The sequence below is a fragment of the Muntiacus reevesi genome, chromosome X, assembly GCF_963930625.1.
Source record: "Muntiacus reevesi chromosome X, mMunRee1.1, whole genome shotgun sequence".
Taxonomy (NCBI): Eukaryota; Metazoa; Chordata; class Mammalia; order Artiodactyla; family Cervidae; genus Muntiacus; species Muntiacus reevesi.
The window spans coordinates 65,855,909-65,882,939 of NC_089271.1; the positions used below are offsets into that span (position 1 = coordinate 65,855,909).

Sequence of the window (27,031 nt, forward strand, 5' to 3'; positions counted from 1 at the left end):
GGACTGTAGCCTACCAGGCTCCTCCGTCCATGGAATTTTCCAGGCAAGATTACTGGAGTGGGTTGCCATTTCCTTCTCCAGGGGATGTTTCCTACCCAGGGATCAAACCCAGGTCTCCTGCATTGCAGGCAGATGCTTTACTGTCTGAGCCACCAGAGAAGCCCATAGCCATCATATATGAATGGGGAAAATGTAAACTGGTGGAAATTGTTTTGGAGGGCAGTTTTAAAGTGTACATCCCTTAACCCAATGGTTTCACTTTTAGGAATCTATCCTACAAAAATATTCATGCAGGTTCACCAGGATGTATGTACAAAGATCCTCACTAAAGCATTATCATCAATAGAGTAATTATTAAATTTGTGTGGCAACTGAAAACATTGAATTAGACTATCTGTATGAGAGAAGACGTTTGGTTACGTTGTTCAGTAAAATTTGAGGCTGCTGAATTTAAAACATCAGGTTTCACAGAGGTAAATTAGAGTATGATTTAATTTTTAAAAATAAGCTCAATATCTGTATCATTTTGGTAATCAAAAATACATTAAAAAGAAAAACATTTACCCAGGGAATGCATATTTTATAAGGACAAAATTACATATAAATTTATTAAACCACATTAATTATATAGTTTAAATTTTCTATAATCTTATTTTTGGTTTTATTTTATCTGTCATTGCCTCTTAGGGTTAAGCTGTCCCCTTATAACTGTTTCTATTTTGCCTTGCATTTTTAATACATGTTGCTCTGTATTAATTGAAACTACATTCCAGGCTAGACTTTCTCATTCTATCTTGACCCCCTTTGTCCCCTTTGTTCCATGTAATACTTTTGGCTTTAAATTGTACTTCATTTGAATTCATGGTCACCTGTACTCTTTTTTGTTTATTTTGGCCAGACTTTGTCCATCTTTGTGATTTAAATCTTTCTGTGGCAATTTGCTGTCTTAGAGCTTTTAGAAGTGGTATAGGTATAGACTGAATTTTCTTTCTTTGTTTTTTAAATAAACCTATGTCTTTGCTTTTAGGTAGGAGAAACAAATTAAGTCATGTATATTTATCATTATAATGGATATGTTTGATCTTATTCCTGCTATCCAGTTTTATGCCTTCTTGCTGCTTTCAGAGATAAAAGCTACAATTGAGGCAGTAGCAGTAGGAAGGATAAGATGAAGCCAAGTGGAAGATAGTAATAATGATGAAGATAACAGTATAGGGGATTCAGGAGAGTGAGTGGGGTGGAGAATTGAGAGATGGTTTCCTGATATCAAGCTTTGTCAACTTGGTGTGTGGAAGGGAAAATAAGCCTCCTTTTGTTCGTTTTTGTTGTGATAGAGATGATTTTAGTTTAAGACATGTTTTCTGAGATCCTTGTGGGATATGTAAATACAGATATGCTACAAAAGCAGTTGTACATACAAATCTAGAGCTTATGAAAGAAGTCTTTACCTACATGCCCATAATTATATGGGAGACTCTGGACACTGCCCATGGTTTAAAAGATCAATTAATTTGATGATGGTCCACACTGGTGTAAGGCTTTATCTATGGCGAAAGTGTATGAAACTTATCCCACATTTGGTAAAAGCAGAGTGAGGAAAATTACCTTTGCCATTCCAACTGAACTGGCATTCAATTCTGAGATTCCTTGATTGGTCTTGTCTCCACGTTCCCATATCCCGAAGTCCTGGCATAAAATAACCAACACACCATTAGCAAGTCACCACTACTAAATGCTTACTAGATATACAACCTTTGAATAAAAGGCATAAATATTAGCTAACTTGCCATACATACATTTGCCCACAATGCTTATTAAGGAGAGGCCAAGGAGTTGAGTTCCCCCTATAACTATTTCCCCACTAACTTTCAATTCTCTTGGGGACTCCAAGAAATTAGAAGATAACTTGATGGCTAAGAACTGTAACTTAGTTCATCTAAAGAGGTCCTTATCAAAATTTTTCATCAAAGTGGATATCTAGGGGGGTCTAAGAAACAGAGCCTAAACATCAACCCAAATATTTTATCTTAAATATCCATTCTAATTTTATTCTCTATTGGCAATGACAATGTACCAAGAATTTATTTATGCACTTTACATTATCATCATCCTTAATCCTTACTTTTTATAGATGATGAAACTGAGGTGCAAAGAGAGGTTAAGCAACTCACCCAAGGTCACATGGCTAATGAATGACAAGGCTAAAATTAGAGTCCAAGTTCTCCAAAGCCTACATTCTTAACCGTAGTGGTATACAGCTCCTCGATAATACAAAGATAACATTTAAAATTACTTTTTAAAACTTATTCATTTCTAAATAACTTTAGATTAACAGAGAAGTTTCAAGAATAGCAGTGAGTTCCTATACACTTTTCACTCAGCTTCCCTTAATGTTAACACCTGACATAGCCATAGTACAATTGTCAAAGTGAAATTTACATGAGTAAAATATTAGTAACCGAATTACGGACTTTCATAGGATTTCACCAGTTTTTCCACTGAGAGCCTTTCTATATTCCAGGATGCAATCCAGAATACCATGCTGCATTTGTCGTGCCTCCTTAAATCTCTTCCAGTTACAGTTTCTCAAGTCTTTTCTTTTATACCTTGACACTTTCTGAAGATTAATGGTCATGTATTTAATAGATTTCCCTCAATTTGGGTTTCCTTGATATCTTCTCTTGATTAGATTGAGGTTATGCATTTTTGGCAAGAATACTAGAATTCTACAAACATTATGCTCCTTCTTAGTGCATCATAACAGGGGTACACAATGTTGATGTCTTATTACTTGTAACAACCTTCATCACTTGGTTAACGTAGTGTCTACAGAGTTTCTCCATTCTACTGTTATCATTTTCCTATTATATTATTATACTAATTGCAAGCATCCTTTGGAGATACTGTGGATTCAGTTATAGACCACAGTGGTAAACCAAATATTGCATTAAAGCAAGTCATATGACTTTTTGGTTTCAGTACATATAAAAGTTATATTTATACTACACTGTAGTCTATTAAGTGTATAACAGTATTAAGTCTAAAAAAACAATGTACATACATTAATTTAAAAATGTCTTATTGCTAGAAAATGCTAACCATTATCTGAGACTTGGGTGAATCAAAATCTTTTTGCTGGTGGAGGATTTGACATACTGCAAGAATTACCAGAATATGACAGAGACATGAAATGAGCAAATATTGTTCAAAAAATTGCACCAATAGGCTTACTTGACATAGGGTTGTCACAAACCTTCAATTTGTAAAAATCACAAGTAACTGCTAAGTGCAAGAGAGTGAAACAGTGAAATGAGATATGCCTGTAATTAATATATATCTTCAGAGATAAACTTTATGACTGTGCAAATATCTTGTTTCTCCTTGAATATCCATCCACTAATTTAGCATCCATCAGTGAATTATCCCTGCAACAATCATAGTGGTGTTTCAATGGTGATTTTCTAGTTCCTTTATTACCTCTATACTTAATAATTACAGTCCTTCTCTAAGGAAGTACTATCCCTTCTCCCTCATTTTTTACTCAGCTATTTATTTATATCAGTATGAACTTAGAGATATTCAATTTATTCTCTGGGTTGTAATAAAATGTTACCATTATTTATTTTGCTCAAATTGTTCCAGCTCTGACCATTGGGAGCTCTTCTAAATTGGCTCCAGTTTTCTTTTAACATGCTCCATTTTTAAAAACACTTCCTCCCTTTCTGTCATAAGATGCTTAAATACAGTCTCATCTTGTATTTTCCCTGCCCCAGTCCTGGAATCAACCACTTTTACAAGGAATTTTCATTCCTTTTATTAGAGAATGATAGTTACATTCAAGACCTGAGTACCAGCGCTCATTGCCACTGTGGTGTCAGGCATCTAGGCTCTCTCATTGAACAGAACTTGGAAATACTCATATGCACACACATGCTTGCACAAGCACACACACACCTGTATTTATTTTGGTATTTACCTTAAGTTACTTTTAATATCAAATCTCTGTGTCAAAAGATGAAGTTTCAGAAAGGTAAGCCATACTTATCCCATAGTGAGTCTCATCTGCCCCTAAACCCAGCTCTACCCTAGTTTGTGCAGCAAAGATTAGAGTATGAGAAGGCACAAATATCATTCATTCTACTGCTGCAACCTTGGCTACAATAGAGGTCAGAAAATCCTGGTTTTAACCCTGCATCACAGCAGGTTTATGGTATCAGAAAACAAAAATCTATCAACAAATAATATGTTTGCACCAAATATGTCTATATTAGTATTACCCTTCTCTGGAAAAGGGAATGGCTACCCACTCCAGTATTCTTGCCTGGAGAATTTTATGAACAGAAGAGCCTGGTGAGCTACAGTTCATGGGGTTGCAAAGAGTCAGACACGACTGAGCGATTTTCACTTTACTTCTGGTAAATAAGGAGGGACAGGCTCCAGATTTTCCCTCACACCTGAAAAAACAACTAACCAAACCAAAACAATTAAATGAGTAAAACACTGAACTGTATATGACACAGCCATTTTCAACACAATGAGCATCGTGCAATGAAGAATAGTAATTTCCGAGAGAGATGTTAAATATATTATGACCTCATTAAAAAATGACTTAATTAAAAACCTACCTCATATGGTAGTTGTAAAAAAGAGTAATTATTTTTGTATAGTAAGCACTGAATCAATGTCTACAGATGATATTAAACACACGACTAAACTTTATTTCTAAGTAGCTAACTGACCGATAATACTCCTTAGCTATTCTGCTCCCATTTAACCATAAATGCTAGAAGGACGACAGAGCTTAGTAACGAAAGAGGCTGAAGGCAACTTCTGCCAGAAGCCTTACAGACTGGTTCACTATGAGCAGCAGCCTTAGGAGAAGCAATAGGTTGTTCAGTATATTTAAAACATCACAGGTTTAAAATTCATTCCAAAATGAGTACTTACAGCAGTTTTATATGCAGCTTCAATGTAAAACACAAGGTTCTGTATGAAATTAACTTCATCTAGACTGTGGATAATATGAAGTCCTGAGGAAAAAGAGAATAAAGGTATAGAGCTAGTCAATTATCACTACAGGTTTTATAGGCAGCCATAGTGACTAACTGACCCCCTTACTCCCAAAGAGTCCTACTCCTGCTTAGGAATCAAGAAGCACTTTGATTTCTAAAACATAAAAATAATACCACAAATCAGTCCTAGGCTAGTTTTCAACTAAGTGAGGCATCAGAATGTTTTAAAATGGAAGAATTTTGATTGATATTTGTTTTATGAAAATTCTCAGACTTCTAATTCTACAGGTAACTAATTGGCGCTGTGTTTAAATGTATAAATTTAGGCATCTAGAAAAAGAAAGATAAACATTTTAGAGAAGGCTTGGAGGGAGTCTAAATAATAAGTGTGTGAAGATTATGATTTTAAGAACCTAAAACCATATTTTGGAGAGTAAAACTGATAATTAATCTAAATTTGAACTATACAAAGATAGCTTATAAATAAAATATTTTACATGAATTATACATTCAATTTTCACAACAACTCTAAGAGGTGGTTACCTCTATTTTCTGCCTGAGGCTTACAGAAGTTAAATATTTGCCTAAACCCATGAAACTAATACATAGTGGAAATAGAACTCAATTGACTGTCAACTTTTGTTTCATTTCAGAGACCAAGTTCCTAACCAAGATACTATACTGCTTCCGAGTGTGTACAACATGATCCATTTTTGTTTAAAAACTAACTCCTCTCCTCTCCCTGACATCAAGGGAAATACCAACAATTACACAGTGAAAGTTTTTTTCCCCATCAGGATCACATCACTCCCACCCTGCCAAGTTTCCTCTCTAGAAGAAACCAATCTTAACCAGTTTCCTCTGTATCCTTTCAGAGATACATTATGCATATATAAAAATTATGCAAAAATATGCTGCACCTTGCTTTTTTAATATACAACTTGGAGACAAATATATCTGCCTCATTTAAAAAAAATGACTACATAGCATTCCACTGAAAAACTATTTGTATAACCAGTTCCCTAATGAAAGACATTTGGGTTGTATCTAATCTTTCATCACTACTATCAATGCTGCAATGAATATCTGTGTGTTTATATCTTTGTGCACATGCACCAGTATATCAAGGTAAATTCTTAACTACTGAGTCACAGACTCATGCATATTATTTTTTCCAACATTTTATTTTGAATATTTTCAAACAAAAAAGGAAAGAATTTTATAGTGGCACCTGTAGATTTTACACACCATCTGGACTCAACCATTAACATTTTACTATACTTTTAAATCATGTATATATCCATCCAACATTCCTTCCAATTTTTGATAAATTTCTAAGTAAGCTACAAACATTGGTACTCCTCTCTCTAAATAATTCTCTAAATGTACATTAAATGTTGATAATCATCAGCATGTTATTCTGCAAAGAAATTCCATGGTTTACATACCAACCAGCACTGCCTGCCTATTTCCAACATGTTTGTAAACACAGGCTTTAATAAAAGTTTTTGATCTTTACTAATCTAATGGATCAGAGATAGAATATCCTTGCACTTTAATTTGTAGCTCTTTTATTTTGAGTATGGTTGTGAGTCTTATGTCTATAAGCCAGCTGCATTTCTTTTCCTATGAACTTTTTGCATTTTCATATCCTTCAACTTATATTGAATTGACCATCTTTCTGTTATTAATATATTAATAAATATTAAAGAAATTGGACTTTTGCCCATCATATGTGTTGCAAGTATTTTTCCTAGTTTGTTTGACCTTCCATTTTGCTTACAGTATATTTTTCTTCTCAGAAGTTTTTATTAAAAAGTTTTATCTCATGAATGTTTCTAGTGCTTTCAGTTTCTTTTTTTTTTGCATTTAAATCTCTGATTTATTGACAAATATTTTAAATCACAGAACTCTAAGTTAAATATTAAAAATGACTATATGATTCAGATCATCAGATTGCAAACTCCTCCTGATCCATGGCTCTGTCAAAACAGAAACCACAGCACAGGGCAGCATGGGGAGCAAAGGGTCTTTTTTGGAGTGGTATTGACCCACCTTAACCTCTTGGATAGAGAGGAAAAAAAGAGAGGCAGTAATATTGGACATCAGCTTCATAGCTTTATTTTGTCAACTTTGTGTGCCAAGGTACTTGAACATAGACTGAGATAAGGCAGTAAGTGTGAAACCAGTTTTGACAATCTCTTAGACTCAACTAGTCACTTAGACTCAACTTAGACTCACTTAGACTCAACTTAGATTCACTTAGACTCAACTTAGACTAACTAGTCACTATACCATATAAATGACACACATCTACCATTTGTCCTTTTGCTCATGATATTCTGTTTACACAGCTTTCTCCATATCTTGAAATCCTAACTGTTCTTTCAAGGTTCAGTTCAAATGCTGTCTCCTCTTGTGATGTTCTCATTGATTCCCCTCTTCTGTGCTTCAAATAATTTTATTTTTTTTGCTCTTATGAACTTAGTTTTTACTTTGTACCACAGGTAAATCTTTATCTGAATTTGAAGAAATCTTATTCATATTTGTAGCCCCCCAAAACATCTCATATAGCCCCTAAGAGTAACTCATAGTCTAATTTGAATGATATTAAACAATATTTTGAATAGTAGATGTTCAATAATTATTTATTGAATGATCTTAAACAACCCTGTTAACCACAGGAGAGGACCTGTCTCTTGAAGCAAGACCATACATAACATCTGGTTCCTGTCCCTTCTATGGAGCCAAGGCACTGCCTGTAGAAAAGAGGGTGCATTGATATGAATCAGCCATGGATTTACATGTCAATGTATGGCAAAAACCACTACAATATTGTAAAGTAATTAGCCTCCAACTAATAAAGATAAATGGAAAAAAAAATAAAAGAGGGTGCAGAGGTGAGATACACAGGTGAAATGAAGTAGGGCTTGGGTAAGGCCAAAGATGGCAGTGCTGCATAAAGCATACTAAAATATCCAGAAATGAGGCTGACCCAGTGGTCTACTCCACAGACTGATTTGCACTTGCCTAAAATTAAGCCCCTCTCTCCCTTATTTTTAAAAACAGTAATATTGAGATCTTCTTCACATACCATATAATTCGCCCATTTCAACTAAATAATTTAGTGGTTTTTAGGGTTCACAGTTCTGCAACCATTACCATAATCAATTTTAGAACATTTTCACCATCCCTCCAAAGAAATCTTGTATCCATAGCAGTCACTCCCCATTTCCCTTCAACACTTGTCCCATCATTCTGTACCCAGTCCTGGCCAAGCAATCACTCATGTGCTTTATATCTCTATAGATTTGCCATACTATTCTTACAAATGCAATCATACAATATGTGACTTGTTGTGTCTGGGTTCTTTCACTTAGCATAATGTTTTCAAGGTTCATCCATGTTAAAGCATGTATCAGTACTTCATTTCTTTTTATTGCTAAAAACATTCAATTGTGCAGGTATATCACATTTTATTTATCCAATGAGTAGTTGATACACATTTATGTTGTTTCTATTTTTTGACTACTACGAACAATGCTGCTATGAAAATTCATGCATTAACACAAGCTTTTTAGTAAAAATGCTTTCATTTTTCCTGAATATATACCTAAGAATGAAACTGCTAGATCATATGGTAACTCTGTTTAACCTTATGAGAGTTGCCAGACTCTTTTACAAAGTGGCTGTACTATTTTACATTTCCATCAGCAACATATGAAGGTTCCAATTTCTCCATATCTTCAGAAACTTTTATTTTCTGTCTTTTTGATTACAGCCATTCCAGAGGGTGTGATATGGTATCTCATTATGGTCTGCATCTTCATTTTCCTAGTGACTAATGATGTTCAGCAATTTTTCATGTATTTATTAGTCATGTGAATATCTCTGGAGAAATGTCAATTCAGATTCTTGGCCCATCTCAAATTAGGTTATCTTTTTGCTGTCAAGTTGTGAGAGTTCTTTACATACTCTATATACAAGTTTCTTATTACCAGATATATGATTTGCAAATATTTTCTATCATATTGTGGATATTTTTTCTCTTTCTTGAAAGGGTTCTTTGAAGCCCAAGAGTTGTTAAACATAAGTTTATCTTAAGTTGACAAATTCCAATTTATTTTTCCTTTATTTGCTTGTACTTTTGGTGTCATATCTAACAGGGCCTTGTCTAAGCCAAGGTGAGGAAGATTTAATCCTATATTTTTCCCTAAATGTTTGTTATAAACTCAAAATTTCCCCCATGAAATTCATATGTTGAAGTCCTAACCCCCAATGTGACTGTACTTAGAAGTGAGGCTTTTAAGGAGGTGAAGTGAAGTGAAGTTACTCAGTTATGTCGAACTCTTTGCAACCCCATGGACTATAGCCTACCAGGTTCCTCCGTCCATGGGATTTTCCAGGCAAGAATACTGGAGTGGGTTGCCATTTCCTTCTCCAGGAGATCTTCCCAACCCAGGGATTGAACCCGGGTCTCGGACATTGTAGGCAGACATTTTACTGTCTGAGCCACCAGGGAAGTCTAAGGTTTAAGGAGGTAATTCATGTTAAATGAGGTCATAAGGGTGGGGCCCTTATACAATAGGGACTGGTATACTTATGAAAGGAGACATCAGGAGTGCACACACAGAGAGAAAAGGCTATATGAAGACACAGCAGGGAAGGTGGTTGTCTGCAAGCCAAGGTGAGATGATTCATCAGAAACCAGCACTGCTGACACCTTAATCTTGGACTTCTAGCCTCCAGAATTCTGAGAAAATAAATTCCTGTTCTTTATGCCACCCATTCTGCAATATTCTGTTATAGAAGCCCTACTGGATTAAAACCTTTTACAGTTTTCCTTCCTACATTTAAGTCTATGATTCATTTTGTGTTAGTTTTTGTCTATGGTAGAGAAGACGTCCAATTTCATTCTTTTGCATGTGGATATTTGGTTTTCCCAACATCATTCTTTCCTCACTGAACTCTTGGCATCCTTGTCAAAAATCAACTGACCATGTGTTGCTTCTGGACTCTCAGCTCTATTCTGTTCTTCTATGTGTCTATCCTTATGCCAGTATCACAATATTTGGAAGTAAGTTTTGAAATCAGAAAGTGTGAGTCCTCTAACTTTGTTCTTCTTTTTCAAAATTGTTTTGGCCATTCTTGGTCCTTTGGATTTCCATATACATTTTAGAAACAGCTTGTCATTTTTTACAAAGAAGACAGCTGGAATGTGCACAAGAATTGCACTGAATCTATAGATCAATTTGGGGAATGTTGCTATCTTAACAGTAAGTGTTCTAATCCATGAACATAGGATGTCTTTCTAATTTACCATCTCTCATTTTCTTCATTTGTTCCTGTGGAGTTGAGTTATGAATTGGTTATCTTTTTATTAATTCAATATAGTTTTGCTCCCATCCACCTCCTTGGTTCTGATATTATCAAATATATTTACATTTTTATATGCTATAAGCACAACAATACAAATTATTGTATAAAATGTATAAAACAAGTTTTATACAGTTGATTTTTAGGTCAGTTCAGTTCAGTCACTCAGTCATGTCTGACTCTTCGCGACCCCATGGACTGCAGCACACCAGGCTTCCCTGTCCATCACCAACTTCCAGAGCTTGCTCAAACTCATTTAGGTCAGTTAAGATAAGAAAAAAGAAATATGTAATTATACCGTATTTTATAATTATTTTTACCAGTGGTCTGGTTTGTGTGTGTGTGTGTGTAGATTCCAGCTACTGCCTTTGATCACCTTATTTTAGTATAAAGAACTTCTTTTAGTATTTCTTGTAAAGTAGGTCTGGGCTTACCCAGGCGGGTAAAGAACCCGCCTACCAATGCAGGAGACATAAGAATCTGTTCAATCCCTGGGTCGGGAAGATCTCCTGGAGGAGGACATGGCAACCCACTCCAGTATTCTTGTTTAGAGAATCCCACGGACAGAGGAGCCTGGCAGGCTACAGCCCTTAGGTTTGCAAAGAGTTGGACACGACTGAAGTGACTAAGCACCTAACATAGGTCTATTAGCAACAAATTCTCTCACTATTTATCTGGAAATGTCTTTATCTCAGTTTGTTTTTTTGAAAGATAATTATAAGATTCTTGGTTATACTTCCTTTCTTCAGCCTTTTAAACATACCATTCCACTGTCTTCTAGCTTCTACTTTTTTTCTGAAAAGAAGTCAGCTGATAATCTTATCTGGATTCCCTTTATGGTGGCTCAGATGGTAAAGAATCTGCTTGCAATGTGGGATACCTGGGTTCGATCCCTGGGTTGAGAAGATCCCCTGGAGAAGGGAATACTCCAGTATTCTTGGCCTGGAGAATTCCATGGACAGAGGAGCCTGGCAGGCTATAGTCTATGGGGTCACAAAGAGTCAGACACAACTGAGTGACTTTCATATACATAACAAGTCATTTTTCTCCTATTGTTCTCAAGATGTTTGTTTTTAGCTTTTAACTTTTTTACTATGATGTTTCTGAATATGGATCTCGGTTTATCCTACCTGGAAATCTTTGAGCTCCTTGGATATGTAGATTAATGTTTTACACTAAATTTGGGATGTTTTCACCCATTATTTCTTTTATTTCAATAAAGATTGATTTTATTTTTTTGGCTATGCTGGGTCGTCATTGCTATGTGTGGGCTTTCTCTAGTTGCAGAAAGCAGGGGCTACTCCATAGTTGTGGTGCATGGGCTTCTCATTGCCGTGGCTTCTCTTGTTGCAGAGCATGGGTTCTAGGCACATGGGCTCAGTACTTGTGGCTCTCAGGCTCTAGAACATGGGCTCTGTAGTTGCAGCACATGGGCCTAGTTGCCCCACAGCATGTAGAAACTTTGCGGCTCGAACCTGTGTACCCTGCACTGGCGGGCAGATTCTTAACCACTGGTCACCAGGGAAGTCCCATTATTTCTTTAAACATGTTTTCCGCTCCTTATTCTTCTCTTATTACACATGAGTTGGTAGCGGTTGGTGTCCTACATTTCTCTGGGGTTTTATTCATTTTGCTTTATTGTTATTTTCTGCTCTTCAAACAGCATAATCTCTGTTGATCTGTCTTCAAATATGCTGATTTTCCCCTCTGCCAGCTCAAATCAATTGAGTCTCTCTACTGAGGTCCATATAGTCAAAGCTATGATTTTTCCAGTAGTCATGTATGGATGTGAGAGTTGGACTATAAGGAAAGCTGAGTATTGAAAAATTGATGCTTTTGAACTATGGTGTTGGAGAAGACTCTTGAGAGTTCCTTGAACTGCAAGGAGATCCAACCAGTCAATCCTAAAGGAAATCAGCCCTGAATATTCATTGGAAGGACTGATACTGAAGCCGAAGCTCCAATACTTTGGCCACCTGACACGAAGAACTGACTCATTGGAAAAGGCCCTGATGCTCGGAAAGATTGAAGGTGGGAGGAAAAGGGGACGACAGAGGATGAGATGGTTCAATGGCATCACTGACTTGATGGACATGAGTTTAAGCAAGCTCCGGGAGTTGGTGATGGACAGGGAAGCCTGGCGTGCTGCAGTCCATGGGGTTTCAAAGGGTCAGACACGACTGAACGATTGAACTGAACTGAGTGAGTCTTTTGGGCTTCCCAGCTGGCTCAATGGCAAAAATCCACCAGCCAAGCAGGAGATGTGGGTTCGATTCCTGGGTCAGGAAGTCCCCTGGAGTAGGAAATGGCAACCCACTCCAGGATTCTTGCCTGGGAAATTCCATGGACAGAGGAATCTGGTGGGCTACAGTCAATGGGGTCAAAAAGAGTTAGACATGACTTAGTGACTAAACAACAACAAAATGAGTCTTTCATTTCAGTTACTATATTTTTCAACTTTCCATTTGGTTCATTTTTATCTCTTTATTGAAATTCTCTATTTGATGAAATGCAATAATCATATATTCCTTTATTTCTTTAAGCATTGTGTTCTTTAGCTTTCTGGGCACTTTTATAGTAACTGCTTTGAAGTCTTTTTTCCCTAAATTCAACATATGCTTCCTCTCAAAGGCAGCTTCTACCACCTGCTTTTTCTTCTGTTGGCTCAGGCTTTCCTGCTTCTTTGCATGCCTCATAAATTTTCGCTGAAAACCAGATATTATAGATAATATATAGGTATTGATATTTTCCCTTATGGGAATTGTTTACTTGCTTATTTGTTTAGTGACATGGGTTATTTCAGTGAAATTTATTCACCCCATAGTATGCAGCCCCTGAAGTTGTTCCTCAGAGCGTGCTGCCCTGGATATATACACTGTCACCCCAGGAGGATAGTGGTTTTAGCTTTAGCAATTTGTCTCTTTCTGTGATCCATTACACTTGATCTTAGCCATAAGGCTGAGAAGGGGTCTGTGATCTGTCTCTGTTGGTATCAGATGTTAATCTCCACTAATTGTCAATTAATTGTTCTATTATGTTGTACAAGGCCCTGAGGCATAAATTGTTGACAGTTTCATTCAATTAAATTCAGGTCCCATTTCGTTTAGTCTCATGCCAGCCTTTGACAGTTGTTCTAATCCTAGGAGGGCTTTTTTTTAGCTCTCTCTTTCCTTGGTTCTCAGTTAAAGCGGCTAGCTAGTCTACAGGTTAGCTTGTTGCTCGTATTATTGAGTTATCAGACTCCTCTTAATTTCTTAGAACCAAAATCTTCATTGTTTCTGAGAGTGTCCTTAGTCTTGAACTTCTCCACATTCTGTTCCAAAAATCAGTTATCTTAGGAGGAGCTATGGATTTTTCTGTTCTTATGGCCTGCCCTACCATCCATGCTACTAGAAAGGTGGGTCAGGCCTAGTATTCTCGGTCTGCTCTGCCTGTGGTTAAGCATCCACTCCATTAGTGGGACTAGGGGGTAGGAAAGGAGTTCTAAACCTCTAAGTCATTCTTGACTGGATTAGAAATTCTGCAACACAGAGCTGGGGAGAGTAAGAAGTGCTGATAACCTACCTCTCTTTCTCAGGGAGATATCAGCCTTAGACTGAGAGCTGGGGTGGGGAGCGGGGAGGGAGCCTTGTATTCCTGGCTGCATTCACTTCAAATAGTGCTTCTGTCATGGTGAGCTTGGGGCAGGGGAAGGAAGAGGTTGTGACCCAAATGCTATACTTTCTTACTGCTAAGATTTAGATATCTTTGAATAAATGTTTCTCCACTTGCTGTGTACCCTTAGGACAATCTCCAGTAACTTTAAATGTTTGGTTTTCTAAAATTAATTTTCACCATTTATGGTTATTTTGCTGGGGAGAGGGTCTGTGGAGCTCCTCTGCTACTATCCTCTAAGTTGCAATCAGCTTCTGTCTAAGCCTCTCGTTTAACCAAAGTTGAGATTTTTAAGAATTCAAAAATATCCAGAGAATTGCTAAACTTTACATAAAGATCTTTCATATTTTACTTCTCAATTTATCTCTTGCAACTCTTTTTTTTTTATCCTCAAGACAACTGCCTTACATAAATTCTACATCATTTCATGCCTAAAGTATTTTTACTAAACTTCTAACTAGTCCTCTATCTTTTAAAAAAAATAATTTGTATTTATTCATTTTTGGCTATGCTGGGTCTTTGCTGCTGTGTAGGCTTTTCTCTTCTTGCAGAGAATGGGGGCTTCTCTCTAGTTGCAGTGCACAGACTTCTCATTGCAGTGGATTCTCTTGTTGCAGAGCATGGGCTCTAGGGCATGAGGGCTTCAGCAGTTGTGGCTCCTAGGCTCTAGTGCACAGGCTCAATAGTTGTGGCGTATGGGCTTAGCTGCTCTGTGGTATGTGGGATCTTCCTGGACCAGGCAGCAAATCTGTGTCTCCTGCATGGTTAGGTGGAATCTTTACCACTGAGCCACAGGGGAAGTCCCATCTTAATTTTCTCCTCCATCCAATCTATCTTCCTGCTGTTTGAAACTTTCTTTATTATTTATCTTGAGTGGCTTTCTATTGACTATAGACTAAACTCCAAACTACTTAGCATGGTATGTTCATGTGTGCTCAATCGCTAAGTTGTGTCTGACTTTTGTGACCCCATGGGCTGTAGCCCACCAAGCTCCTCTTTCCATGGAATTTTCAAGCAAGAATATGGAGTGGGTTGCCATCTCTTTCTCTAGGGGATCTTCCAGATCCACGGGTTGAACCCACATCTCCTGGGTCTCCTGCATTGGCAAGCAGATTCTTTACCACTGAGCCACTTGGGAAACCATAGCATGGTACACAGGTCCTTAAACAGTTAGCCCCAAGTTTTTAGCTCCATCGCTTGCCATTTTTCCAGATCTATCTTACACTCTAACCAAGGGAGATATCTAGCCTTACCTTGGTGGCCAGTACATTTCAAAATTCTATGCTATAGTCATTGCTATTCCCTTCCCTTTTTTGGCTTGTGAATTTCTACTTATTTCAACTTATTCCTCAAAGACTTGCTTGATCAAATATCTACCTTATTCCAAGTACCTATCAAAGTCAGCTAATGGTGTTGAAAATCAAACATTAAGTCAGGAATCAACAAACTTTTGTTGAATGAATTGTCTCTTATAAACCTCTTTAGTATATTTCTGCTTCCCTTTGGGGCTCAAAATGAAAAATCACAAGGGATATTTAGACACTGCTTTGTAGAAAAACACTCCAGAGTTGGTATTAGAATATTAGAAATGGAATTATAGTTACCATTCTACTTAAGTTAAATAAAATCTACCTAAGCGAAAAGTGAAACTTTTAGTCACTCAGTTGTGTCCAGCTCTTTGCAACACCATGGACTGTAGCCCACCAGGCTCCTCTGTCCATGGGATTCTCCAGGCAAGAATACTGGAGTGGGTAGCTATTCCCTTCTCCAGGGGATCTTCCTGACCCAGGCATCGAAACTGGGTTGCCTGCATTGCTGGCAGATTCTTTACCATCTGAGCCACTAAAACCTACCTAAAAGATACATTTACTCAGGGAGGAATTTCCCCTCCAAAGAAAGGAGTATGTGAGTAGACATAATTTTAAGAAAAGGTTATTCAATCTCCGGGATGTGTGTTGTTCTAGAGGGGAGGAAAAAAAGGAAGCTTTATCACCAAGTATTTATTTCTGCAAGAAAAGAGAAAAGTATTCTGGGGTAATTCTCACCCTGAATGCCCTTAGTACGAAGGAGCTCTGTAAGCAGATAGCAAGATAAAGAAACAGAAATGTCAAAGATGTGGTATCGTGAGAAGTACATGCATTTACTCAGGAAGATCTGGTAAAGTCCTACTTAATTTATAAACTGAATGTAATCAGATTCTTAGTCTTCCCTAATTTAAGAGAAATAAAAGGATATTATGTTGGTTGTTATAATTTCCTTTTCTAGTAAAACATCCAAAATGATTAAAAAAGCCATCTGAACAGGGTGTGTTATTCAATAATAGAAAACATTGAATTCTGATTCCAAAAGGAAAGTGAAGTCGCTCAGTCGTGTCTGACTCTTTGCAATCCTATGGACTGTAGTCTACCAGGCTTCTCTGTCCATGGGATTTTCCAGGCAAGAGTACTAGAGTGGGTTGCCATTTCCTTCTCCAAGGGATCTTCCTGACCCAGGGATCGAATCCAGGTCTTCTGCATTGCAGGCAGACGCTTTACCCTCTGAGCCACCAGGGAAGCCCCTGATTCCAAAGTTAATTTTCTTAATATAAATTAGATGCCTATAGACAGATGCCTTGTATATAATACATTCACAAAGAATAGTACAAAGTAAGTGATGTTAATACTAACAAGTAATAAATCTTAGTCCTTCTTTCCCATTTTATAGTATCTGAGGATTAATAAAAGATAAAAATACCTGTCTAAAGAAAATCCCAGATTTCCTGGTTTTCAATTAAAAATACATATTAATGAGTAGTCCATACTTGTGCTAACTACACTTTAGAGAGTTTCTCTGTATAAAATTTGCAAAATATTATATTTCCAATGTGTATCTTTGAGCAGTGTAAACATCTATGTTGTTTTCTGGACAACACCTTTGGAGAAACCACATGTGCCAGGGCAAGTGCTCCACACTACAGTGATTTCCGTATTTCTGTCCTTGTACTGACCTGAGGCAGTCATTTGTGCTAAGAAGAGCAGGTACACAGAGGTAGCATCCAACTGCAGGTGTCCCCACTGATCATCACCCACTACAGTGGCACAGGTTTTGGTGTTGTACTTGGCATGGAGGCTATCCTTGGTACTCTGACTATACTTGAAGGATTCTACTTTATCCACCTGAAGAAAACAGAAACAGTAAAAAGAAGGGTATTCAAGAAAATCAACCCATATGCCATACATCAATAGTATTCTGACATATATCACTCCATTCCGCCTTCAGGCAACTGTGAATATTTAAAATGCATTGTTACCCCTTTCTCCCTGCTGTCATTGTTTTTCAATTTAAACAATTTAATTAGAAAATAATATCCACCGAACTCAGCTATTTCCTATTCATCACCTCTCTTTCACTCTTCAGATGGTTGTTTTGCTGTTTCGTAGATAAAAACTAAGATGCAGAGAGATTGAGTGAGAACAGCTTAGTAAGAGATAATTGAGTTGTAAAAAAGATACATTTGTTCCTGAAACAGAGGTAGACATTTTGAGGGAAAGTAGAGCCAAGAAGATATATTTTTAAGGAGTAGGGACTCTGTGGGAGAGGGCGAGGGTGGGATGATATGGGAGAATGGTATTGAAACATGTAAATTATCATATGTGAAACGAATTGCCCGTCCAGGTTTGAGGAATGAGACAGGGTGCTCGGGGCTGGTGCACTGGGATGACCCAGAGGGATGGGATGGGGAGGGAAGGGGGAGGGGGGTTCAGGATGGGGAACACATGTACACCCATGGAGGATTCAAGTCAGTGTATGACAAAATCAATACAATGTTGTAAAGTAAAATAAATAAATTAATTAGTTTTTAAAAAAGGAGTAATAAAAGGAACTGGGGAGAGACTCATGGAATGACAAAGAAAAGACATGAAAGAAAGCTGGAACCAAGGTCAGAAAAGAAACATTGTGCAAGGGACAAATGAAAGACTTATTTCCTGAAATTTCAATTTGATTATGTGTGCATCTGATATATGATAGTAACTATCATATCTTTAAATATAGTCCAAGAAATTAGTGACTTTAAACCTATTTGGTAAGGTGGAAAATATAAATATCTAAAATACAGAAAAATTAAAAAGTAGCAAAGAATGAAAAAAATCATGGGCGTGAAACAATCCAGTAGAGAGATCACTGATCAAGTTCAGAAGTCTGGACTTGATTTCTTTTCTACTTTAGACTTTTTGTGTGTCTCAGGATGGTCATTTTATTAATCTGGGCCTCAATTTCTCCTTCTAATAAAATGTATTCTTAGGCTCAAGAAAATCAGTTCAGAGTCAATGAGTATAACATGTATAAAGAACTCCTAGGATAAAAGTAAAATACTTTCTTTTAGTAAGACACTTTTGAATGGGAAAAATATCATAAGCAAACCCAAAAGATAAACCAGACACTGCTAAAAATATTTGCAGTGCATGTGACAAAGGATTAATATCCATCATGGAGAGGAACTCCTCAAATAGGCAAGACAGAGACAGCCCAAAAGAGAAAGAGGTAAAGGACCTAAAAGGCAATTAATAGAAGACAAAATACAAATTATCAACCCACACATGAAAGGATGTTCAACTTGACTCAAGATTAGGAAAATGCAAATTAATTCTAGAAGATATAAATTCTTGGCCCCTCTACTCCAATTCTAAAATCTAAAACATTTCCAAAAGGTTTTTCCCCCTAAGTTTTGTACCAAAATTCATTTGGTGGCATCATCTGATTCAAACTAACATGGGGCTATTTGGAGTTTTTATTTATTCCACTTACTGTGAAAAATGGATGTTTTCCTATAGAGAGACTAATGTTTCTGACTATAGAGTGATATCTGGATTTTCTGGGGGCATAACATAATATATGGTATATATACTGTACTACCTTTTAAAATCTGAAAAATTCTGAAAAGTAAAATTTATTTGGTCCCAAGGGTTTCAGAGGAGAACTTAAAGACCTGCATCACTTTTTACTTAATATACATAATTGCATGTACAGTAATGATGAAATATATAAAAGAAATCATTTGTAGAGGAGGGGGGAAAGACTGGAAGGTAATACTTCAGTGGTAACTGGATGGTGAGATCATGGGTGACATTTCCCTCCTCAATTATACAGTTTCCTAAAATTAGTATGTACTATTTGTGAAATTAAAACAAAAATAAACCATATATACATACATATATATATATGTACATATGTATATATATATATAAAATTACCATGTGCTTTTATTGGAGAGGGTGCATTAACAATGCCATACCTGTCTGATCATGCAGTGCAGCAGTCCCCTCATCAGCTTCACTACACTCTGCAGAAATAAATGGAAACAAGCTGTTATAAACATCCCTAGATGCAGGAACACTTACTCAGCAACTGCAGTTGGTACATGACCTTTTGAGAACAAGTAACCTTATCCTGGGTTCCTATTTACATGGCATTTACTTTATAGGTACACAGAAGAGCAGATTACAGCTAAAAGTGGAACTAAAACCTGCAGTTGGTGACTCCTTCAAGTTAAAAAAAAATACAAGCTCCAACAGGTTTGTGTAAAACTAAGTCAACTATCCTATTAGAGGACATTCCACCTGGAAAAAAATGGGCAAGTTAGCTCAAAAATCATAACACTATGAGGATATTTAAAATATATCCTATGTCCTAGAAAAGCCAACATTATCACTTTTATTTTTTTTCTAAATTAGCCAAGACTTATCTTCAAGAGCCCATAGAAATATTACCTGGACATTTCCCTTAAAGAATAAATGAACTTCAGAATAACTGTAAACGAGAATTGTTAGTGCAACTCAACTCTCTTGCCTTGAAAAAAAAGCCCAAACTTAAGTCTCAGGTCATCACTATTTCTCTTACTAGGGCTTGACAATTTCTAAAGTAGTTAGTGTTCTAATCATAACACTCCAAAATTCTGATTACCAATTATATACTATGTTAATTGGTATAATATAGTAATAATTGTCTTTATTTATAATATAGTAATAACATATGATATTAGTTATACTACACTAGTTAGTATAATAAATATAGTAATAATATAATAAGTATATTTAATTATAGTATAGTAACAATATACTTGTTATACCACATGATACTAGAAGGGTCCATCAACACTGGCATGGATAGGCAGTATGTTTTGGAAGAATACAGCATCAGAGAGCTTCTCCATTTCTCTAAGTGTTCTGTTCCACAGTCCAGAAGAAATACAAGCAGGTTACTCCAAGGAATGTTGTCTCAGAGGTGGCTTCAGGACACCTCTGAAAACTAACCTAATACTTAGGAGCTGCACTATTCTGCTATTCCTTCAAAATATTCAAATGGGACTACAAGCTGTAGGCATGAAAAAGATAAGAACCTATTAAATTGTTTCAATTCTTTCTTAAATCTTTTACTGAGGGTAAAATAAAGTGTTTCCTTGGGAGAGTTCCTTTCCGTAAGTAATTTCTGTCTACCAATGGTTCAAGGAAAGAAAGAAAGAGAATGATAGAGAGAACAAATAGGCAGTGTGTGATCTTGTCACCCTTTAAAGCATGAAGCATTTATTATAAAGTAGTGAAACAATGCAACCTCTATGAGAAAATCTCTATCATTACTTTGATCCTAATGGAAGAGATTATCCTTTATTATACTGTTTTAGACAGTATTAAACATAGCCTGCTTACTCTGTGGGGTGACTTTGATTCTGAATTCTCTTCTACAGGTCACTACATACTTACAGATTTTTTATCCTATTCTTTCAACTCTCTTTACTATCCAATCCTGCTACTACCATCAATATTTTCTTTAATTTAAATAAGTCTGGGGAATTATAGATGCAGTGGAGGAGTCCTGATTGCCATCCACTTTTGTCCTCCTGGAATGGCCATTGTCAGCCATTTTTGTCCTCAAGTTCCAAATCCCAAGTCAGGATAAAATTAATAAGAAGCGTGGAATGGTTAAGAATGAAGGGAAGTATCTATATTTTGTATTCCCCTAAACAGCCCATTTCCTGATTCAGGTGCGCTAGTTGGCATTAATTATACATGTTTACACATACACAGGGCTTCTAACCAGATCAAATGACATCTTTTAATCTATCTTTTTTTGAGGATATGGATCTATGTGCTTGTGAACTGACTGATATAAAATCAATCAGATAAGCATGAGCCTCTATCAGGCTTTGTAAAACATAAAGTAAAGGGAGACAGGACAGATATGTGTCTAAAAAATACGGAACTACAAAAAGAAAAACCGTAAACTACAAATATAGTCTATGTAACAATTTTGGCTTATCCTCAGAAATCCAACTCCTCTATGAATCCTTTCTTGCCTTGTTCAAGGGAAATTAGACTTTCCAGCCTGTGTGTTCCCACAGAACTTTGTACTTATCTCCTATATACAGTACCTACATTATCTGTCCTAATGTGCTGTAACTATGTTTATACATCTCCCTGCCTCCAATTAGGTTATGAACTTCTTAAGAAAAAGAGGGAGACAGATTCAGAAATAAACTTTTTTTTTAGAAATAAACTTTTAAATTAATGGGTTAAGCAGACTGTATTTTTAAAAATACATATTTCTTGTCTGCAAGTAACTCTCAAATGGCTCACCAAAAAAACCGCTGTGCACCTGTATGTTCACATGTTTATAGAGGGGATGCAAGTAAGACAAAATGTTAAAAACTAGTGAATCTTAGATGAAGAGTACATACAAATATATTTATTTTACAATTTCTAATATTTTCTGTAAATTTACAAGTTAAAAAATAAAAATAGTTGAGATTTAAATATAAACATTTTGTTCCATTTAATTTTTATATCTATTGCAGGGCTTGGCACATAACAATTACACAAGGTTTGCTAAATAAAAAACTGAACATGTTGAATGGCATTGACCATAAGTGATTTAGAAGTTCCAAGAAAACAGTCCTGAGAAAGAAGTGATTACTGTAAATTTGAGAAGTCTATGAATACAGGAACCACAGAAAAAGTAGGATTGACATCAGACTTCATGGGTGAAGAAACAGCTCATAAAACAATTTGGAGATGGAAATGTCTATGGCTTCCCTGGAAGAGGGAGGAAAAATTCAAAAGGACTGAATCTGAAGTCATAAGACCCAGATAGTATTCGTGGTACCACCAAATGCCAACTTCATCTCCCTATGTCAGTCCCCTCCCCTGTAAATTAGGGAAAATGATACTTAACTCACAGGATGTTATGGGAATAAAATATTAGTAATTATGGGAAAGCATGGCTTCCTTGGTGGCTCAGACGGTGAAGAATCTGCCCACAATGCAGGAAAACTGGATTCAATCCCTAGGTTGAAAAGAGCTCCTGGAGAAGGGAATGACTACCCACTCCAGTATTCATGCCTGGAAAATTCCATGGACAGAGGAGCCTGGCAGGCTAAAGTCCATGGGATTGCAAAGAGTCAGACATGACTGAGCGACTCACACACACACACACACACACACACACACTTAGTACAATGAAAAGTCTTTACACATATGTCAGACATTTTCAGCAAGGGACTGGTAGAGAGGTAATGAAGATACCAACCTGGCTGGAATTGGGGGTAGAATGCAGGGGACCAGCATGATATAATATTAAGAAAGCAGTCTAGGACCAAACCCTAAAGAGTCTTGACTATCAATCCAAAACATTTGGATTTTACTTGTACGGAAATGAGAGCTACAGAAAGATTGCTGAGAATGAAAATAGACAATTTATGTGTTGTTTTCACCAAAGTGTTAAGTGATCAGGGTTTAAACTAATGCTGAGACAGCAGGGAATAGAAAGGGGGGGATGGATTCAAGAAAAATGTAAGAATTAACAGACTTTGGTCTTCACGTATCAAAAGGCAAGAGAGAAAAGTCAAAAATCACCTTAAGGGAAGAACTTTTCAAACACTATAGAACACTATGCTGTGCTTAGTCGGCTCAGTCCTGTCCAACTCTTTGCAACCCCATGGACTGTAGCCCGCCAGGCTCCTCTGTCCATGGGGATTCTCCAGGTAAGAATACTGGAGTGGGTTGCCATGTCCTCCTCCAGGGGATCTTCCCGACTCAGGGATGGAACCCAGGTCTCCCACACTGCAGGTGGATTCTTTACTGTCTGAGCCACCAGGGAAGCCCAAGAATACTGGACTGGGTAGCCTATCCCTTCTCTAGGGGAACTTCCCAATCCAGGAATCAAACCAGCACTAGTCCAGGAAATTCTGGAAAGACTGTAAAATACATCCCTGTCTTAGATTCAAAATGCATATCAGTATATTAAAGGCTTGGAGAAATTACAGAGTAAAGAAACCTGCTGTTTAACATAGCTCCAAACTTAGTTGATCTAGTGTTCCGTGGAACACACTATGGAAATGTTCGAAGTAAGGTTGTCCAGATGACTGGTTGAATGAGGACACCAATAAGAAAAAAGGGACATTTGGTGAGTTTCTGTTGTTTAGTAGTCTATTTTGTTTGTTTTTAGTAGGGAAGCTGAGGTATCAGACCTGATTTTGAGAAGCCATGATATATTCAGGTGCAACTGACCAGAAGACAAATGAAAATCTGGGATTGAAACTGAAGTGAGGTTAAAGTTAAAGATGAAGCTTTGGAAGTCATTCTCATAAAGGCAACAGGTAAAGCCATGAGAAAAAATGAGAGACTACACAAAGAGAATAAAACTGAGGAAGAAGTTTTTCAGTTGGGGGCAGTCAAAGAGCTAACTCTATTTGTGTGCCTATTTATTTTTATGGGTATGAATTTATATCTGTGTGACTAAGAGAAACAGCATTTGTAAAAACATATATGTACATACTTCTCTTCTCAATCTAGGATAGAATAGTCACCTAAGTTCTTGTCCCCCTTTCATCCAGAATTTTCTTAGTTCTTTGACATTATTTCTCAGAGAGAAACCTAGATAAGAGTTAGAAGGGCAGAAATGATTAACAATCAGTGGTTTGGGAAAATCCACACAGTAATGGAAAGTTGACAGTAGATGGGAATTTAATCTATGAATTTACTGTATTTGATTTCACATATGCTCATTTATTAACCATAGATCAGTGATTATCCCTGGCTGCACTTTAGAATTAACAAGGCAGATTTTTCTCTAATAGTGATTCCCCTGGGGCTAAACTTACAGAGCTTTATCTAAGTTGTTCTAGGGTGAGGTCCAGTAAAGGTATTTCTTTTTTTTTTTTTTCATTAATTTTATTTTAGTATGGAACAAATAAAACATAGAAATACTATTAGCATCATTTAAGCATTTTCAAAGTTTCACACATAATTCCTGAACAAAACAATCTCATGAGAGAACTAAATAGACTTATCAATTCAAAATAAATTTGAATATAGATGAATACTCTCAGAAGCATTGTAGTTATTCTAAAACATAAAAACAAAAAGATTGATATTTTCTAATGTTGATCTGTTAATGCTCCAGTTTTTAAGTAGAAAATCATCTTTCCCAAATTTGTCCCTGCTTTCATTAGTCATTTGTCGGGAAACAAATGATTAGTAACTCCAGAATAATGAATTCTATAACAAAAATTACCAGGATATAACATGCTTTTGTCAAGAAGGCATAAGAAATGATCATACTTATTGAATTGAGTGGAATTTTTAGGTGGTTTTCTGGAGACTTTATGCAGTAATTTTAATGTTTTTCTTCCTTTGACAAGTTTAAAGGAAGTAGAAATCCGCATTCCCATAAAGGGAGACTGCTTCAATAGCTCAGTAAAGGTATTTCTTAAAAGCTTCTCAAGTCATTCCAATCCACAGCCAGAATCAAACCAGCACTAGTCCAGTTTACCATTCATATGTAGTTGGGGAAAATCTAGTTCATGGCCTGCTTTTGTAAATAGAACTTTTTGGAACATAATCATGCTTATTCATTTATGTATTGTCTCTGGTTGCTTTTGCATAGTAGTGGAAGAGCTGAGTAATTAGGTTGAGACTACACATGACTCACAATGCCAAAAATATTTACTATCTGGCCTTTACAGAGATGGCTTTCTGATCCCCAGTCTAAATTAACTGAGTCAGGTTTGAGGAAAAAAATTAATGAGAGTTAATAATACAATCTGTTTTAATTCATAATAAAACTTTGTAGAAATTTTAGAATTCTCAGAGAAATGTTTCTTTTTAAAAGATGTTTCCTATTGCTATAATGTTTTTTAGTTATTCCAAGGTTATCATTGTGGTGGTATAGAAAATATTTTTGTGCTGTGTGAAAAATTGCTTAACAGAACATTAAAATTTTAGAATGAACAATTTCTTGTCCTCTTCCTCTGTTAAATATTTTCTTCCTGGGACACATGACGAAAAACGTCAGCTTTGCAGAATGACTGGTAAGACACAGATTTCTTCCAACAGTATTGAAAAAGAAATCTGTCAAATCATACTGGGTATAAAATCTTAGTTATTGTTTCACTAATATAAATTTCTAGCAAAACATAACAAAATACTGAGATCGAAATAGCAAAACAGAGTCGGACATAGGATGGGGGAGGGCAGTAGCATTACAGATTTTTTTTAACACTCTATATTTTCCAAATTCTCATAATGGTTATGTATGTTTTCTATAAGTCACAGAAATGTTGATCTGTACTTCCTGGGTTAGAGAAAAAACTCCAAGAGCCTTTTTCAGTGGACTGAAGTACCTCTCAATTATGGCTTAACAGAATAAGAGATACTTGCTATTGTAGAGGACAACACAGTGACTCTTTCCTACTGCTGAGGACTATAACCCCACAATACGTTAGTGTCCTTAAAAACAACCAAATCTCAATATTCCGATTTACAGATGAAGACCAGAGTTCAGACTGCCTAATTTTATGAAGACCTCTTGAGAAAATGGCTGATGGGGAGAGAATCTTTTCCCCTAATGGAAAAGAATTCACATACACCTTACAACTGACAGCAGAATATCTTAACCTTAAGAATCCCATGTAGTCCAGAATATTACTTTCTTGGTCATTCAAGAGGACACAGCATCCTGTCTCTAAATATTAATAGTTCTATAGAGGATTTTTTTTAACTGAGGGGAAGGCCTTAAAAGTTGGCTTAAAAGCATCTGCTGAATCTGACCTTATTTTACCCCAAAGGGTTGGGGTGGATATGGGGGTGAGGACACACAACAGACTCTGAAACAGTAGCTTAAGGTATAAAAATCAACAAAGTCTTTACTTGTGTCTAGTTGGGAAAGTCTGCTAATTTATATCAGTTACCCTCATATGGTGGTGGTGGTGGTGGCTAAGTTGTGTCCAACTCTTGCGACCCCATGAACTGTAGCCTGCCAGGCTCCTCTGCCCATGGGATTCTCTAAGCAAGAATACTGGAGCGGGTTGCCATTTCCTTCTCCATACCCTCATATAAATACCACCTACCTTTTTCAGAAAGGAAGTAAAATAGTAGATACCTGCCTCCAAACATTCCTCTCAATGAGAATAAATATGCTAGAGACTACAAAATACATTTACTTGTAAAGAGGATTACAAATTTTAGCAAAGATCTGAGGATAGGATTTGCCACTGTAACAGAACAGACTGCCCTCTCTCCCTGAATCAGCAAGTTTCAAGTTTCCACTGCAAAAAAAAAAAAAAAAAAAAAAAAAATTCAATACAATACAGGAAAGCTTTATGGAGTGCAATTTCAGCAAGGTGAAGGATGGAGCAAAGCAAAACACTCTCTAAGTTTCTGTGGACTACAATTACTTCTGTCTCTGCCACTCCTGCCCCCCAGTTCCAGAGTTTTGTATTTTTATTGAGTACCTGTTCCAGTTCATAGGCTTTTGCCTTATCCTCATCTCGGTCTGCATTCTTCCGGTAGGCCAGGCCCAAACCCCACACAGCCAAGATGCTGTACACATTATCCCGGACCCAGGCATCCTTCTGGTCATAACTGGCTGGAAGTAAGCCAGTCACTGGGTTCTGTAAGGGCAAGAAAAAGGGGAAAGGCAGGTAACCATAAGGTGTTAATAGGAAACAGAGTGTATCA

At 36.7% G+C, this 27,031-nt stretch overlaps 2 protein-coding genes across 7 annotated transcripts in view; one reads left to right on the top strand and one right to left on the bottom strand.

Moving 5' to 3' along the window:
• The window catches only part of PIN4 (peptidylprolyl cis/trans isomerase, NIMA-interacting 4), a 1,195,450-nt gene that overhangs the window by 544,217 nt on the left and 624,202 nt on the right, over positions 1-27,031 (top strand). The window lies entirely within an intron of this gene.
• The window catches only part of PHKA1 (phosphorylase kinase regulatory subunit alpha 1), a 171,551-nt gene that overhangs the window by 143,368 nt on the left and 1,152 nt on the right, over positions 1-27,031 (bottom strand). For all 5 annotated transcript variants that reach the window (XM_065915165.1, XM_065915164.1, XM_065915168.1 and 2 more), the window contains exons 2-6: positions 26,806-26,964; positions 19,315-19,362; positions 17,029-17,197; positions 4,948-5,030; positions 1,606-1,686 (exon numbers count right to left, since the gene is read on the bottom strand). In XM_065915165.1, the coding sequence (XP_065771237.1) occupies positions 1,606-1,686; positions 4,948-5,030; positions 17,029-17,197; positions 19,315-19,362; positions 26,806-26,964 (540 nt within the window). The remainder of the gene's footprint in view (positions 1-1,605; positions 1,687-4,947; positions 5,031-17,028; positions 17,198-19,314; positions 19,363-26,805; positions 26,965-27,031) is intronic.